The sequence below is a fragment of the Mycteria americana genome, chromosome 15 (assembly GCF_035582795.1).
Source record: "Mycteria americana isolate JAX WOST 10 ecotype Jacksonville Zoo and Gardens chromosome 15, USCA_MyAme_1.0, whole genome shotgun sequence".
NCBI lineage: Eukaryota > Metazoa > Chordata > Aves > Ciconiiformes > Ciconiidae > Mycteria > Mycteria americana.
This window is the reverse complement of record NC_134379.1, coordinates 10197767-10215358: the sequence shown is the minus strand read 5'-3', so window position 1 is coordinate 10215358 and position 17592 is coordinate 10197767. Positions and strand designations below refer to the sequence as shown.

General features: G+C 45.2%; 1 protein-coding gene across 1 annotated transcript; it reads right to left on the bottom strand.

Moving 5' to 3' along the window:
- Positions 1-614: 614 nt before the first annotated feature.
- On the bottom strand, positions 615-17262 carry RCC1L (RCC1 like). The gene is made up of 11 exons (XM_075517928.1): positions 16922-17262; positions 15942-16071; positions 13250-13378; positions 12303-12369; positions 11112-11163; positions 8668-8752; positions 7456-7637; positions 5902-5986; positions 4638-4811; positions 3245-3330; positions 615-1594 (listed from the first exon to the last, which is right to left on the bottom strand). Exons 1-11 carry the CDS (start codon positions 17204-17206, stop codon positions 1517-1519), a joined length of 1353 nt encoding a protein of 450 aa, XP_075374043.1. The 5' UTR covers positions 17207-17262; the 3' UTR covers positions 615-1516.
- Positions 17263-17592: the final 330 nt, after the last annotated feature.

The following is a 17592-nucleotide window of genomic DNA, read 5'->3' as shown; positions in this document are numbered from 1 at the left end:
AGGGGGTTGTCAGAAACACCTTTCTTACCATAGTTCTTTTACACTTGTTTTCAATGCTGTACTAAGCTTCCTATGTTAAAAGGGCATAGCTACTCCCATGAGGCCAACAAGACATGTTTGGGCAGCTCAAGTTGCCGAAGTCGTATGTAGAAGAAGGTACAAGTTAAAGCTAACTTAATGGGAATTCACAGCAGTGAAGGTCTGCCACAATTTAATGGTAGCTTTCTGCTTGTTCTACCTCAACCCACCACAGCAATGTTAATAACAACTCATAAACATCTCTTTATTTCTCTGCACTTTGTTCCACCTCTCCTGTATTTTATGCAAAGTCCTTCAAGACTTTATCAAGGTAGAGTTTAGCCCCTGAATTTTGGTAATTACACAACAGATTTGATACAGAATTTCAGATAATGGAGCCAAAATGGGAGTATGTGGTGTCCCCTCGGGCCATGGATACAGTGCCTGCCTACACCAGTATCAGTCCTGCAGGTGCAGAGGTGTCTCAGTTGACAAAAAAGGTTTCCTGTCACATCACTGTGACCCAAAATGCCTAAGTTTAAATGCAGAGTGCAAGGCAGAGTGCAAGACAGAGCAGCCCGCGTGTGAAGTCAAGCTCAAGAATATTTCCATTACCACTTTATTAAAAACATCAGCTTGGATTTTTGCCAAGTTTACACAGTAGAAATGTCCCACACAAAAAATGATACAACTCTGCCTGATGTTTGCAGTATTTCACAGGAGACCGTTTCCCACACTTCGGGATGAGATTTGATAAGTGCCTGCTAAAGGTACATACAGCTGTCGCATCCTATCTCCAGCAGCCTACTGTCTACTAAATGAGCTCACCACAACTTCTCTGCTAAGAAAGTACCAAGAAACAAGGCCCTGCTTCTTGCCCATTAAGACTCCTTCCCCTGCGAGCACACCCCTGCCTCCAGGCCACCGGCCGTGCGTCCAGCTTCCACACGGAATGGCAGCCTGGGCAGAGTGCAGCTGGTGGCAGATGCCGAGGACAGCTGTGCTGGACTCCAACAGCCAGCACAACTTTTCTTCCACATAAAAACCAGTTATCAAAAAACCCTTTCCCTTGAGAAATAGTTTGGCTCAACCCAACACTGACACCCCAGAGCTGGTGACAGGGAAAGCATCCATAAATGAATGTCCTGTGCTACAGATTTCACCTCGTGCCAGATTTCCCCGAGGGAGATGCTCTTCATCCTTACACAGAGAGGGACTCACCAGCTGTGGGCTTGGCCTCAGACTCTTTGGGAGCTCATCATGAACCTGCCAGAGCACTCCTTGCATTTCCACTCTCCTTGGGGAATGTACATCTTTCCTGCAGCCAGGCCGGAGCGTTTCAGTGATGCAGAGATGACAATACACCCAGGCACTGCTATGGCTGTCTCTGCTCACAGTCACTTCTTGCTTGGCTTCACAGAATGAGGCTTCCTTTCCAAGACGCTCGTCACCAAGTCCCCTTGTCTTCTTAGCACAGTGCTGAGGCCCAGCAATATCACTAGGTGAAAGACTTAACCATGCTTACCATATGATCAACTCCACATGCAACATCCACCACCTCCCCGGGTACAGTCACCTGGATCAGACACACAAGAGTGGATTATTTCTCAAGCTGGTACTTTGCACCTGATATTTCCTATTTCTCATCCTCCTTCTGCTTAAGACGCCAGTTGGTTTCACAGGGACTTGTATATATAAAAGTGCCATCTTGAAAACCCAGAGAAAGCAAGGCTCAGCACCAGACATGTTTGCGCACTGAGCTGTGAAATATTCCCTTTCTCCCTTCACAGAAGCACGTAAACCTTCGGAAGGACAGAAAGAGAGGTCTCACTAGCAGACAGTGAGGAGACTGTAGCCTCAGCCCATCTGTTCAGCAGCAGAAACAGCATGACCGAAGAGAGAGTAATCCAGACAGCAGGAAGAGGATCTGCCCAAGCACCACAAGGATTTGCCTCTTCTCTCATCAACAAGGACTGGAACGAGGCGAAAGCTCAACTCAGCCTATGGCAGTTTTTGCTTTGATGCTAAGCAGACCCAGCTCACTCACTAGTGTAGTTACAGCTCTTTCACTTAAACTTGACTTCAAATTCAAGGAAAGCAGAGGCTACAAGTGGAAGTTTTTCCTTAGAGCTAAGGGAAAGGAGAGATGGCCAGTTCTAGGGCAGGAGGTCACAGACAAGTACCCTGGTAACTGCCCTTGTTTTGGTACATTGCCATAGTAATGTCAGACAGGAGTTGGCTGGTTGAGGGAGCATAACCCTCTGGGTCCACACCTCGGGAAACCTGGACGGGCCACGCCTGGTGAATTCAGAGACTCCACTCAGCCACAGCAGTGTGATCTTAGGTAAATGCTCCAGAGTTGGTCTTTTTTTGTTCGTTTTTAAAAGGAGGAGAAAGCATGCCAGAGAAACACATCCACTGCAAGTTCAGACACATGGAAAAGGACTCCAGGGTGGTCCAACTGATTGACTCCCTCCTCTCCTACTTGGCCTTCATGGAGACTGGGAACATCTGTTAGGCTGAGTGCTGAACTCCAGAGCCAAAGACTCTTCTACACCCACAGAGTCTGGCTCTCAGAGCCATCTGAGAGAAGGGAGTGGAACTGGAAGCATTGCGAAACAGCTATGAAAACAGTTCAGTGGCTAAGGATCTCCTACTGTAACTAAACAGGCAGCCCAGTCACCCACCACCATAGCTGCTTGACTTGGAAGAGGAACAGGGGAAGGCAGCCCACTGCTATGTGGACCTGCTGCCACTATAGTCTGACCACCGTGACCAAAACATTCACCTGATTTAGATATGTAATGCAAGTCTTTTGGGTCACAGATGACCAGTAGTGGTGGTTTTCTTTGCAGCATGTACAAAAGTGAAGTGCAGGTTAGAAGGGGAGGGAAGAGGCAGTAAGGGTAGCAGGTAGAAGACTGTGGACAGGAGGAAGGTAAGAACTGTTCAGAAGTGATGGCACAGAACCAGATTTTGCTTTGGGATCTGAAATCTATACTGAAACAGCAGAAGCAGAAAACTCAAAAAATTTACGGAATACCTCCATCCCTAAGCAGGCTAGGCAAGGACCTCTGGAAAACAAAGCAGTTCTACAGTCATCTTAGGCTTCCACTTCTTACAAAATTACTCAACAAAACTATGCAGCATATGATGTTTCTTGCCCTCAGGGTGACAGAAGACTAGCTAAAGAATATGCTCTTGGCCTTAATACTACCATCCTTACCCTCCATGGGAAATACTGGTCTTCCATTCTTCCAGTTCCCAGGCACCCTCTTAGATTCTTGCCCCATACAAACAGTTCTCCTCTGTCTATACAGGAAAAAAAGAATTAAAAAATAGGGCATAGTCATTAAAAAGGAAGAATTCTATTTGTGATGCTGGCAAGTGTGGCTACAGTGCTTCTGGGAGTATAAAGGGTTATACATGCAGTATGAAAGCCATCAAGTTTAGTTCAAGTACAATAAATGTACTTGTGCTGGGGGAAAATGATGCCTAATGAGCAGGACAAGCAGCGAGTTCTGGGCACAAGTCTTTGCTTCCCCCTCTTACAGCTCTTGCTTTGGAATTTTATTTGAAGAAAGAGTGCAGCAGAAGAGATTCCAGGGAATCATTTGTGGTGAAGTGAATCACTTGTGCTGGAAGTTAGACAATTACAGCTGACCCACATCAGCTATCAGCACAGCAAACCGGGTAAGCAAGGCAGTAAAATCTGTCCCAAGCCATCACCTGGGGACTGGTTATTCAGCTGCCTGACAGAAGTTACTTTCTAATGACAACTGGGGAAAAAGAAAAAAACTTGCATTCAACAGAGCTGGACAGTTTTAAGCCCCTCAGCAAAATATGTACATCTCAGAAGTGTTCAGATAGCCCCACAGCAGAGACAACCAAAACACGATCTATAACATAAGCACAATTTAATCGGAACACAGTTTCTAACGCTTCCTGAATACCAGGGGGAAACCAGTTACAAGCACCCCGTAACCTGACCGATAGTGTCATGCATCCCACTTCCCCAGGAAGAACCAAGCACTTTGGCACCTGGCACTTTTCATTAGTAAACTATTACTTTCGCTACCAAATACGTGGGTTTTCTGTGCTGCTGCCCTCTGCTGCCCATTTTTAAATTACTTTCGAATTCAAAACTTCCTTTAAAGGCTGGTATCAAGCACAGCATGTACATACCAGAGTATCATACCCTTTGCGTGTTAAATGTGTAGGTCTTCCCACCTCAGATTGCTAACTTCAAAGAGCCAAGAAACCCTGACATCTAGCTCCAATTTAGACTCAGTTTTAGTTTGTCCATTTATCACATAAATTCCTGCTGCTTCTAAAGTGCAACTGACTGACTGACTCTGTACAAGGAAATTAAAAACACTTCCCAGGTTTCCTGTTTGAGGGAAATTTTTTGTTTGCTTTAGAGGAACAACACTTTCTTAATTAAAGCATAAGTTCGTGCAGTACCTGTGTTAGAAACCATGCTGACACCTGTAAATGCACTGCCTGCCCCTAATGATCCATTCCAGTGTGCTTGAAGTTTAGAGAAAGATAGGTGCTTTCTTTGTTTTTCTTTTAACTGCCAATGTGACTTCTCCATGACAGTAGGACTAGAAACTTACTTGTAAGTGCCGCAAACTGGCTGAGTCCACAGCGAACGTGAGCAACACGGATGTCCGGATTGAAGTCTGACTGGCCAAAAAGGCTGGGTGGGATCATCTCTGGCACTGCTGTCTCTATTAGGTTTGGTCCTTTCCCAAGAATTCCATATCCCCAGACAAAAACATTTCCTTCTTCTGTATTGCAATAAGAACACATTCTGTAAGAAAGTCTGTGCTTGTGAAATTCATGCCATGACCAAGAGTTAATCAGATCCAAAGGGCTATTTTCCTTTCTCCCAGAGCAGTCTAGCATCTTTTGATTATTTAAAAGTAGCAAACAATGCATTCCCATTCAAATGCCTTAATTTTTTCCTAAGCTGTGCAAGCAGATCAATCTTCACAGGCAAAACTTTCATGGGAAAAAAATGCCACCACAGTGTGGGCTGGATAAAATACTTCAGCTTACTGACTGATGGGACAGAGGCTGTTGTTTTATCACCGCTTTTTCCTTTGAGGCATGGCCAAACCAGTGGTAGGCTAGTCGCTCTGTCTGGCATTCTGCCTTAAGCTGGGCGCCTGGGAAAGGCAGCAGTTGGACAGCATAAGACAGAGTTAAGTTGCTATGTCTGCTAGCTCTGCTCTAGCTCAAATGTTTTGTCATCACAGCAACTGCATCATAAATATGAACGTCCTCCTTGAGATGATCCTTCATAAAAGTAGTGCAATCCTTTCCCTCACTCCTTTATTCCGTGACTTTCAAGCTGTGCTCCCCTGGCCACTGGCAATCCAAAGCAGCATTCACTAAGAAGCCTGCTGCAGAGTTTCACTGTTCTCAAAACTCTCTAATTGCCAGCCTAGTTTATCAAGATTTATTTACATGTCTGATTTATATTGAGTCTGAAGGGCTCTTCTTTCTCTCAGGTGTTGCCTTACTTCCTCCCTATATCCATCTTCATTATAGGCCACACATGGCCCATGTGATCAACAAACAAGGGATCAGAATAGCAAGCAGCAACCATGCTCTTGTTATAGTTCGCCTAAGTGCTCACAACAGCACATACCAGAAGCAATGCTCTGCAGCTAGTGAAAATAACTCCCCTAGTACATCCTTAAATCACAACTCTCCTAGTACATTCTTAAATTACATGTTTCTCAGTCTCCCAGCTTTCCTCGTAGCAGACAGTACTTCCCAGTTTCCAGTGAACAAGATGCTTGCTCCATGATGTTACAGTCCACCTACTGCATGGCCTTGTACTAAAGAGGACGATTGCAAACGTGAACTCACCCGTTAGCACAACATTGCCAGTCCCTCCACATGCAGCCTCCTTTATCTTCCCAATCTTAAATGGCAAATATCTGGGAACATTCACCTGTATGAGGTTGCAAGAGAGTCGTTAGAGACAAGGTAATAAACTGCTAACTAGACACACATTTTTAACTTGTTCTCTAGTTCTGGTTAGAGCTTACGTACACTGAATTCCTGACACAGACCACCTTTATGGCCTGAATAACAGAACAAATGCAAGTCCCAAGATTAAAAAAACGACATGAAATTCATTAAGGCTGAGAGTGCGGACAAAGTGGAAAAAGTTACCCATTGGAAAGCTTATATGCATGGCAACAAAGCTGGGAATGCTTAACATCTGCTTATATCCCTGGCTCTGTAAGTCAGACACAATGGGAAAGTCAATAGGTGAGCACATTTGCAAGTTTTCACAATGGATGAGATCACTAAAATTTGGTCTGCAGTGGCATTTTTGAACACACTAGGGAAAAATCAATCAAAGAAAAATCACTCTTATTTGGTACAGTTCAATACAACAGAAACCTACACGGCTTGATACATGTAACCTGTGACCTCGGATTTCACAGATAACATCCAGCTCTGCTATTCCACAATTTGGACTTTATCTATATCGTATCTAAAACTCCCGCTTTGGGAAACATGCCATTCATCCATTTCAGACCCCTCCGACCTCCATCAAGCACCCAGCCAGGAAACTACTGCGCTACTTAACCTGGTCATTGTCTTTAGGCCTTACGGGTCTCAGTAAGTAGACCTACATTAACGACACATCAGGAGAGGCATGGGAAAAAAAGGTAGATATTTTACTAAAGCCATACTAATGCAATTGTCTGCTCTTAGCCTTCTGCCAAGAATAGCTTGAGTATCAATTAATTCCCTAACTCCATTTCCTACACTAACTGTAAGAGGAGACCATCTGTCTAATTACCTCAGTACTACAATGCTTAGTGTCAAATCAGCACTATAGTTTTGCCCCACATAAGTTTGCTCCAAAAAACTTTTATCTGTGAGACACTGGGGTTTGTTTAGGACTCAGCTATAAACCTGCTAAGGTTGTTCATGAAAAATTCACCAACATACAGGTTGACTGGAAGGGACTTCCAAGAGTCATCTGGACCATCACCATGCTCAAAGCAGGACCACTCAAAATGCTAGATTAGCCAGCCAAAAGACTAATTCCTGTCCTGAAACCAGCATAAGCACTCCAGCTGGATCTCAATTTAATGCAAAGTCCATGGGATGGGGAAAGGAGAGCACAGGGTGCACTCTTTATAACAGACTAACAAACTGGAGTGAAGTCACACAAGCCTTTGCCTATCAATAGGTGGGAAACATACTGACCTAAAGCTATACAACCATTTCAGACAGATTGGTTTTGTAAGCATAGGTAAAGCCAGCCTGCTAGTGGGGTTAGTTTATATTGATTTATACTGCTGTCAAAAGAACCCAGAGCAGGGAGAAGTGTGTAATTTTTAACTCTGTGTGCAGCAGCTGAACCAAAACATGTAAAAACACGCCCCCAGGCCAGCTGACCTGTGTGGTTTCTGTGACAGATGCCAACTGCAAGTATTCTGAATTTCCCCAGCCAAAGACGTCTCCTTCATCTGAAACAGCCAGACAACAGTCCCCATAGGAAGAGACCTGGACAATGTTTACTCCAGCAATGTCACCACGTAGCTTAGTAGGAACACTGGTGATGTTGTAGTGTCCAAGACCTGAAAGGAAAAAAGTAGAGATGATGAAGAATTTTTTCCAGACATACTTTTAATGCCTACATAGGACCATTTTGTCATGTTATGAGACAATCACCCTCCCTCCAAAAGAAATCTGTCTATATCTCTTAACTACCAGCTTCAATGGGCAAGCAGCCACAGACACCAGTTCTACTAGCCAAAGCTACCTCTCTAGAGTACAAAACAACTTCGTACAGTCACACCTGCAAAACTGTCTAGGCCCTCGTGTCTCTTGTCTGCATGGACCAAAGTGTCCGAGAGAGCAGTAATCAAGCTAGGCAGATATGCCAACAGAGGTGAAGTTTCACAAACCAGCTGTGTGCTGTCTTCTGCAAGGAGAGCCAGGAGCAACAGCACGCTGCAATCAGTTTAGACAACAGCAGGTGAAGCGGCAAAAGAGGCTGGGAAGCAAACACATTACATGACAAATCGCTGCCTGGACAAGAGGCCAGAATGTAGGTGACAAACAAGACTGGCTACAGTATGTCCACACAAGAGAACCATGGGCAGAACCCAGCTTCAGCTTCAGGAGCAGCAGGACTAAACAGTAGGAAGGACTGGAAGTCCTCTGATGGCAGTAGCCACCAGGACAAGGACCTAGCCAAAGATCCCATGCTAAGACAGCAGTAGCTGCCAAAGGTCTCTGTCATTTCAAAAGGAGCAAGAAGCAAAACAGACCCTGAAATGAGAATCAGAAAGCAAAGCCTGCACAGAACCGGGGAGCTAACCTTCCCATGCCACTTCCACACCCCCTCACAAGCTTCAAACAGCAGACACATTCTCCTCAAGTTGCATGCTTGGATTGCCAGCGTGGCATCCTAAAGCTCCTCTAAAAATGAACCGGTTTGTCTCAGTTTGGTTGCACAAGAGTATTGAGAACATCTGCCCACAGCTGGAAAGATACCAGCCCCTTTCTGTCCACACATGCAAGACAAATATAAACAAACTCTGAATTAGGACAGCTTGCTATATTCATCAATTCACTAAAATGCAAGCTGAGCTGAGCTCCTACCTGTTTGTCCATCAGCTCCCCATCCACATGCGTAGACCGTACCCTTCTTGGTTCTAAACAGACTGTGGTCCTGCCCACACACGACCTGCACACAAACAAAAAGTCAGAGCTGGTTAGGAAAGGTCAAGTGTTCAAAATTGATTTAATGAAGCATTACTGGCAGACAAATTGAGCAATCAACCTCTACAATGCCCATCAGCTCAGATTTTGACCTTTCTCTCCAGATCAAATGGCTCTACAGACAGGGAAGGCTAAGAACAGCATGATACCGCACAGAAAACAGCAGAATTTTCTTTGTGGAAAGTGATGCTGCGGTTGATTTGTTCCGAGATCCAAAACAAGGCCTAGTTAACAGAAAGCTCGATTCAGCAGTGCAACACAATAAAACAGCAAAGAGTAAATAAGAGCTCTCCCTTCCCAGAGTGGCTCTCAATGCCAGCTACAAACTGCTATTGATTCCTTGCCATGTAAGCGCTCTAGGAACACATCTGTTCTCAAATTGACATTTATGTGGAACTAGCAATCATGTCTGCCACAGGCTTGGCATGAATTAAAGCCAAGATCTTCAAAAGCAGACATTAAAAATTAGCCACAGATTAAAGGGATTTAATCCACAAGTTAAGAGATTGACTGCCAAGAATATTAAGCACATAACTGCTGTCATCAAACTACAAACAGGTACCAATTATTCAACCCCCTTGGAAAAAAAAAAAAAATCTTGAAAAATCCAAACAGAAGTTTACAAGCCTAATTCAAAACATCATTAGGCTGTACCACGGCGCACACTCATCACGCAGACCTAAATATATGACCCTTGTTTTCTAGGATGCTGCATGGAACAGGAGTAACGTTTGCCCACAGAGTGCCACTATGGTGGCACAGACATACTAACAAACTGCTCCTGTGCCTGCAAATACCGCACCCATGTGCCGACTCAGTGGCATTTATGCTGCTCTGCAGTCCCTTGCTCTCCTAGAAACCCACCCTAGGGAAACGCTGGCTTGTCTAAGTGGATGGTCTCACAGCTCACTTTTGAAATGCGGAAGACAAAATTCAAAATAAAACAGTTCAATTGATATAAAAGTGCCAAAGGGGAACAAGAGCAAGAAATCAGGACAGGAAGAGACGAGGCATCAAAACAACTTCCCTGTTGTGCAGGTGTTACCTAGAAGTCAAGCAAGCAAACACTGCATTGGCATTCCCAAATTCTTCAGTAAGTTCAGACCCTGTGTTGCCAGTCGCAACTGCTCTGCACAGGCATGGAGCAAAATGCCACCTTGTGCTTTTTATAAGCAACCGTATAGTAGATCATCCCATCATTTCAGAGAGCTTCAACTGAATGATTTGCACCCTGATTTTTTTATTTTTCATTACAGAATCACAGACTGGTTGAGGTTGGAAGGAACCTCTGAAAGTCACCTGGTCTAAACCCCCCTGCTCAAGCAGGGCCACCTACAGCCAGTTGTCCAGGACCATGTCCAGATGGCTTTTGAATATCTCCAAGGAGGGAGACTCCACAACTTCTCCAGGCAACCTGTGTCAGTGCTCAGTCACAGTAAAAAAGTGTTTCCCGATGTTCAGAGGGAACCTCCTGTGCCTCAGTTTGGGCCCACTGCCTCTTGTCCTGTCACTGGGCGTGACTAAAAAGAGCCTGGCTCTGTCCTCGTTGCACCCTCCCTTCAGGTGTTTATATACATTGCTGAGACACACTCCGTCAAGCCTTCTCTTTTCCAGGCTAAACACTCCCAGCTCTCTCAGCATTTCCTCACAGGAGAGATGCTCCAGTCCCTTCATCGCTCTAATGGCCCTTCGTTGGACTCTTTCCAGTATGTCCATGTCTCTCTTGTACTGGGGAGCTCAGAAATGGACATAATACTCAGAGTGTGGCCTCACCAGTGCTGAGTAGAAGGGAAGGACCACGTCCCTTGAGCTGCTGGCAACATTCCTCCTAATGCAGCCCAGGATACGATTTGCTTTCTCTACAGCAAGGCACACTGCTGGCTCATGGTCAACCTGGTATCTGCCAGGACCCCTGGGGCCTTTTCTGCAGAGCTGCTTCCCAGCCTGTCGGCCCCCAGCATACAGTGGTGTCCGGGGCTGCTCCTCCCCAGGTGCAGGACATCGCCCTTCCCCTTGCTGCACTTCATGAGGTCCACGTTAGCCCACTTCTCCAGCCCCTGGATGGCAGCACCACCCTCTGGTGTATCAGCCACTCCTCCCAGTTTTGTGTCTTCTGCAAACTTGCTGAGGGTACACTCTGCCCCATCATCCAGATCATTAGTTGAAGATGTTAAACAGGATCAGACCCAGTATTGACCCCTGGGGTACACCACTAGTTACTGGCGTTCAACTAGTCTTTGTGCCACTGATTATGACCCTCTGGGCTCAGCTATTTAGCCAGTTTTCAATCCACCTTCAGAATTCGATTCATAAGGTCCTCTTACCTGGACAACTCTGCTGTCAAACTCCTTCAGCTGATGAATCAGATGGCTTTCACTGGACACCATCAAACAGCCACCGAGAAGAGAAAAGGCAACACAGAGGATTTCAGAGGACTACAACTGAAAAACGTGAAGGTAGACCTGCCTTTACTGAAAGCCACTTTGCTATTACAAGAAGAGAGATCTTTTCACGTGTTCTCTTATATATTCAAAGAGCATAGTTGCACTGTAAAATTACTGCACAAAGAAGGAAAGTAGTTTTGCATTCTCTTATTTAAGAAGTTAAGCACAGTCACTTTTTAAATATAACCTCTCATGAGAATTGGAGGTGGGAGAAACACTCAAACATGTTCCCTTGTCTGGAATGAGCACAGACACTAGACAATACTGCAGCACCTCTATAAACACTGCACTTAACTAGAGATTAACCAGATATAAATCCCAGAGCACAAACAGTGTAGTGTTAACATTCATTTCATTCTTTCACAAAAACAGGAATTCTGAACAATCCAATGACAAACTTCCAGTATCAAGGCGAAAAAAAGCTAGCTAAATTACAGCTATTTTCTTAAACTCTACAGGCCAAATCTTGTGGATCAGAGAGAGCGCAATCAGCAAGATCTCTTCTAGGCCCTGGCCAGGGAATTAGTAACTTTCAACATATTCCCACTATCCACTTATGTCATATAGAGTGTTTTGAGAATATGCCTTGGTGTGGCCCACAAAACCCCTGTAGAGGAAAAGCACTACAGATTCAAAGGCTGTTACAGCAAAGAGATTCAAAAAAAGGATGCCTCTCTCATCATTAAATGGCATTTCTAACACCTTCAGAAATAGCGCTTGCACTCCGAGAGGCTAAAGGGAGAAAGACCATCTACTAACTCCAATTACCTCAAGTAATTTATGAAGGTTGGGTTTTCTTGCTATGCCCTGCAAAAACTGTCACATGCCAACATATTTCTGTCTTTTGTGAATGTGATCAGAAGAGTGCTCCTGCCCAGCCTGGGTTTAAAGCCAGGCTGTTTATATGACGCCTGCAGCACAAAAGCCTGTTCTCAGACTCCTTAATCTTAAATGGGTTAAAATCTTAACCTTATACTACCAGATTTTTCCCACCTCCAGGCTTTTCTCAGGCTTGTTCTCATGCAATTATGTTTTTAACATTAAGGAAGTTCAGGATCTTTGGATTCTCACCTGTAAGTTTCATCTTCAACAACCTTCCGGCCACACTGTCCGTAAGAATTGTTCCCCATGGTGAAAACTGAAAAATAATGATAAAATGCACTAGTTTTATTACTGTCCAATCCCCTGAAAGCCTCTTTTCTGGTACACAAAATATTTTCATGTGGTCCTCAGTATGAAAGGTGGAACACAGTACTGTAAAAATTGGCATAAGCTTTCTTCACACCAAAGTCCACTTAAATTCAAGTGACCAAATCCCTTCTAGTCAACAATATCCCGGCGATATTGTTGCAGGCACAGTAGCGGTACCTGGAGCCCATTGGCTGTTTTTCAGTAATTGCCGAGTTCATCCTGCCGTTGCCAAGGAGACTCAGAAATAGATCAGCGCTCCCACAGGAGCGTTAAATCAACCAACCAACCAGCTCACCCACTGAGAAGCAGCACTGGATCGCTCAGCGCAGCACTGAAGCCACTGCACCAGAGAATTCCCAGTGACATAGAGAGCCAATTCACAAACAGGATCTTCTGTATAAAGGCCTATTAATTAATCGCTTTTATAAAGGTAGCACTCTGAAGCTTCAAGGGGAAAATAACACAAGAGTATTGGCATAGCCATCCAAAACCGAATTCAAAACCATGTCTGACTGAACAAGACAAACAGGCTACATTTAAACGAGGCCCGGAGCTAGATAAACAAACCATATTTTGCAACCCTTGTAGTGAAAAAGCTTCCAACACTTTTAACAGCTTGAGCCAAACAGAGCTCAAAACACGATTATCAGCTGAGGGCTCTCCCTCCCGGCAGCAATCCCACAAAGGAAACAGCTACCTGCATCCCATTTACAGTGCAGAGAGCCCATTTGGGGTCTAGTTCTAAAGGACAGAAGACAATATTTTCCAGAGCTTTCAATGAAAGCATAGTCAGGCATCCCTTGTCACCAGCACAAGCGATACTATACCTCCCTCGCTGTCTGTCAGGATGAGGGAATGGGCTCTCCCACAGGACACCTGCAAGACTCGAGTTTGCTGCGGCTTCTCCAACGGCAATGGAATTGGAGATGGTTCCAAGACATATTCATAGCCCTTAGCTTAAGGAAGAGAGAGAAATTTAAAAAGTCAGTAGCTTCCACAAAGCAAATTCATCATATATTTGCCGATCCTGTTGTACATACACACACTCATTTCTATCTTGTTACAAAAGCAGATATATTTTAGAAAGCCAAGATACTAACCAAAGTAAAAGGCTGACTGGGATTCATCGGGGGAGGGGGAGTTAAGAAGCCATAAGAATGGCAGAAGCCCATAATCACTGCCTAATCAAAAATCCACCCTACCTAGAATGTTATTAAGGCTTCAGGTGGCCAGAACTGAGAAAGAGAGGCTTTCAGCCATATGTTCAACCGCTTTGGTGAATAAGGCTGGATTACTAGAGAGCTTAACGCCAAGCACAAACTAAGTACTCTGTGCAACTGGGGATATTGCAAATAAGGTACAATAGCAGCAATCACAAAAAGACAGCACAAAAGGTGAACAAAAAAAAAATCTTAGGGCTTCATATTTAAAGAACAGTAGATTAAAGGCCTTTTCAGAAAAAAAGAATGCAAGAAACACTAGCTCGCATGGCTCCATAGGGGATAAGAGATCTAAGGTTTACGAAAGAAAATGACAGGCTTTACTAGAAAAAGAAGACTTAGTAACTTGAAGAATATGTCATCAGTTATGGTCAACTGGGAAGGAAAAAAAAAAAAAAAGGAACAGCAAAACATAAATCAGTACTAGGGAAAAGGTTAAGGGGAGATAAAAAGCTTCAATATCAAAGAAAGCCACTGTAACAAGTGAAATCAAATCCCAAAGGACCCAAAGCAGCATTCTGCTCACATGTAGCAGTGTTTTAACTAGTTCTCACTGCCTTCAATTAAAAAAAAAAACCCATCAAAAAAGCCAAACAGAAAATCTACACACACCCTTTTATAGTAAGACACCACTTGATGCGAGGACAGGCATCACAACTGGGTGTTTGCGAATGGTGGGAGCCTGCCTTGCAATATAGCAGGAACTGACAGACAGCGAGGTTGTATCTGTCTGAAAGAGATGCAGAAGTCACAAAGCAAAAAACCTTTTCCTCTCTCTCTCTCTCTCCCCCCCTGTTTCTTCCAGCAGAGTCACAAGCTACTGGGATCTGTGGTAATGAACTCAATACCATCACTGACAGCTGAGTGATTTGAGAGAAAAGAGACAACGAGATGGCTAAGGCAGGGGAGGGCAAGAGTAAAATATCAGTAGTTTAGCTTAGAAACAGCTCAAGTTAGAGCATGAAATATAACCATCCAGAACTCAGAAGGCTGCAAATTCCCCTGGAAACAAACCATCCACAGAGGGACAGTGTTAGAACTAGCAGGGTACCAAAGTAAGTTTGTAAAACTGAGTCACAAGCAGCATATTGAACAGGAAGCTTGTCTGTGGGAAGTTAAACATGGAGCAGCAGCAAACCCACTGATCTGCACACCACTTTCAACAGATCCTATCGAACACGGAATGCTCCCTTACTTAGAAGGGCTTGAACTGCATAACCTGACGGATTCTCTGGCAAAAATAATCTGTAGGTCAGATGAAAAACAAGAAAGTGACAGACACTCCTGAGACATCAACAGTTACAGAACTAAGACAGAGTAAGAGATGAAAACTTTAAAAGCAGAAGTGAGTGGAAGCTTCTGCAGTCCCTTCATTTTGCAGCTGCTGTTTAAGCACACACACTTGCTGCATGCACACACTCTTGGAAATCTATACAGTATGCTAGCAGCAATGCACGACAGCAGCACCACTGTAAACTTCAGCATCCTGCACAGTAGCAGCAATTTTATTTTGCTTCTCCACAAAGTTTAATCTTTTGCCCATATCAGATGCACCATACCTTAATGGATTATGCTCTTACACACTATAAAGAGGAAAAACTGCTCTTAACGTGGAAGAATATTTTCAGAGACAGCCATTCTATAAGGGAAGTAAGTTTGTGTTTTCGTATCTGTCTTGGGTGGAAGGTGGCAATGTTCTGCACAGAAATCATCTTAAATGCGTTTGAGAGCCTGGTATAAGACAGAATGACTGAACAACATGTTTTTCCTTCAAAATGCAATTTGGCATTAAAATAAAAAAAACCCTACAGCTTCACACAAAATTCCACTGACTCTGTAAAAAGATCTCTGTGGGAAAGGAAATTAGTTTACAGATGCAAAGGCAACAGAAGTGAGCAAATCATCTTGCCAAAATCATTTTATTAACTAGTCCACTACATTGCCTACTATCGAACTATAGAGATTCAAAGCAACACCTTAACCAATGCACACATGCTTCTGCAGAATAGTTACTTCGATTTTAGTTACGTCCAGGCAAGAACGTAAGTGCACCGCACAGAACAAATGCATACCTTGATCAGTGACAAAGCACACAAAAACATAGCTAAATTCCAAATAAAGGCCTCCTTTTTTCAAAAAAAAAAAAAAAAAAGGCAAAAAAACCACCCACGAAAGCGTAGCCCTGCAATCTGCATCAAAGCCTCCTGGACGTTTTTTACACCTTCTAACCCGCAGTTCCCCACATCACGGGTATGCTGTAGTGCCGCCCTGTAAGCCCTTACACCACTTCAATCCTTACTTCGATCTCTTATGCTTCTCTGAAATCCAAGCTGGGAATCCTTGTTCAGCCCCATGCCCCAGACTTTGGTGATGTCCGTGGTATTAGAGGACAGCAGCGTGAATCCATAACCGCAGGCAGCAGAGGATATCTTTGAAGACAAACAAACCCCACACCATTCAGTTATAAACTATGGCTTAGAAAAACAAGTTTCACCCCATGCTACTCGTTCACCAGTATTCCTCCTTCATTAGGCCATATCCAAATACAGCCCAAATTCGTGGTACACACGGTCTTCGCAAAAATGATCAGAAACACTCTTCAGTGATAAGCACAATGGTGTAAACTCAAGTCCAACATTACCGCCCTAGAGTTTTGGTTTTGTGTGTGTACATCTTTATTTTCGCATTATTTTGGACCGATTCAAACACAACAGAGAGACCTATTTGCTGACCTGCAGCAGCAGTAGGTTAAAAAGAGGAAAAAACCACAAAGAGATATTAAGAGAATAACATTCTCCCGCTTTACTTCTTTTGCCAAAAAAAGCCCAGTATAACAGCTCTGACCCTCTTTGAACCGGACAGCAGAGCATGATGTTTGAAACATGCAGGCAAAAGAATAACACGATTTTCAACACAAGCTTCCAATTTCATCAAGGTGAAAGCAGCCATGAAAGCCACTGAATGCGAGGTCCTATTTCTCTGATAAACGTTGTTCACACTCTTGCTCTCTTATGGCTCTGACAAAAGAATATCGATACATATTTTCCAAGTTGTATACTACTGTCGCTATACCAAAAATCATCCTGATGAACGCCGCTGTATCAATAAAAAAAAAAAAGAATCACGGCAAAGCCTTTAAAGCAGATTAGTCAACGCCTTCCAGAGGTGAGAGAAGAGGCCCGCCCCGACTAACCGGCACGGGGAGGAGGGGCGCCGGGCTCCGAGCAGCACGGCTAACGTCCCGCTGCGGGACAGGGCTGCCGCCACCCCCGGGCCCACCTTCTCCTCCGTCTCCAGCCGGTAGGGAGTGGGTTGGATCCGCCGCGGCTTCTTCCAGCCCACGTCCGGCTTCACGAAGCTGGGGACGCCCAGGGCGCCCGAGTAGCAGAAGCCCCACACGAAGACGCGGTCCTTCCGCTTGGCCGCCTTCCCCGCGTACTGGAAGACCGGGGCGGCCTCCTCGGCCTCCCTCAGCTGGCGGACGCTCCGCGGGCCCGCCGACTTGGCCAGGCCCCTGCGGAGGGCGGGCGGCGGCCGCCGCGCTCCCCTCAGCGCTCCCCACATCCCCGCGCCCCTCAGGCCGCCGCCGCCGCCGCCATCTTGCCGACCTCTCACCTGCGACCCCGCGTGGGCGGCGGGCCGCGCGCCGGCTCACTGCCCCTTGCGCGCATGCGCCCGGCCGCGGCGCCGCGGTCACGTGCGGCGCGAGACACGAGCCGGCTGGGGCACGCGACGGTCTTGTCTTAAAGGGGCTATGGCGCCCTTCGGAGATGGTGGGGCCCAAGCCGGACCCAGGCCCAGAGCCAGAGCCAGAGCTCGATTTAACTCTAAACCTACACCCAGACCCAGACCCCAGCCTAGTCCCAGACCCAGAACTAGACCCAGACCAGACCCAAACCCAAACCCAGGCCCAAACCTAGACTGAGACCCAGACCTCGTCCCAAACCCGA

Excerpts from the sequence above, each read along its gene's own strand:
- RCC1L (XM_075517928.1), bottom strand. The coding sequence starts at position 17,206 with ATGTGGGGAGCGCTGAGGGGAGCGCGGCGGCCGCCGCCCGCCCTCCGC. Across the intron at positions 4,812-5,901 it reads TGGCAATGTTGTGCTAACGG|AAGAAGGAAATGTTTTTGTC; the intron begins GTGAGTTCACGT and ends ATTGCAATACAG. Across the intron at positions 1,595-3,244 it reads ACCAGTATTTCCCATGGAGG|GTGACTGTACCCGGGGAGGT; the intron begins GTAAGGATGGTA and ends TGTCTGATCCAG.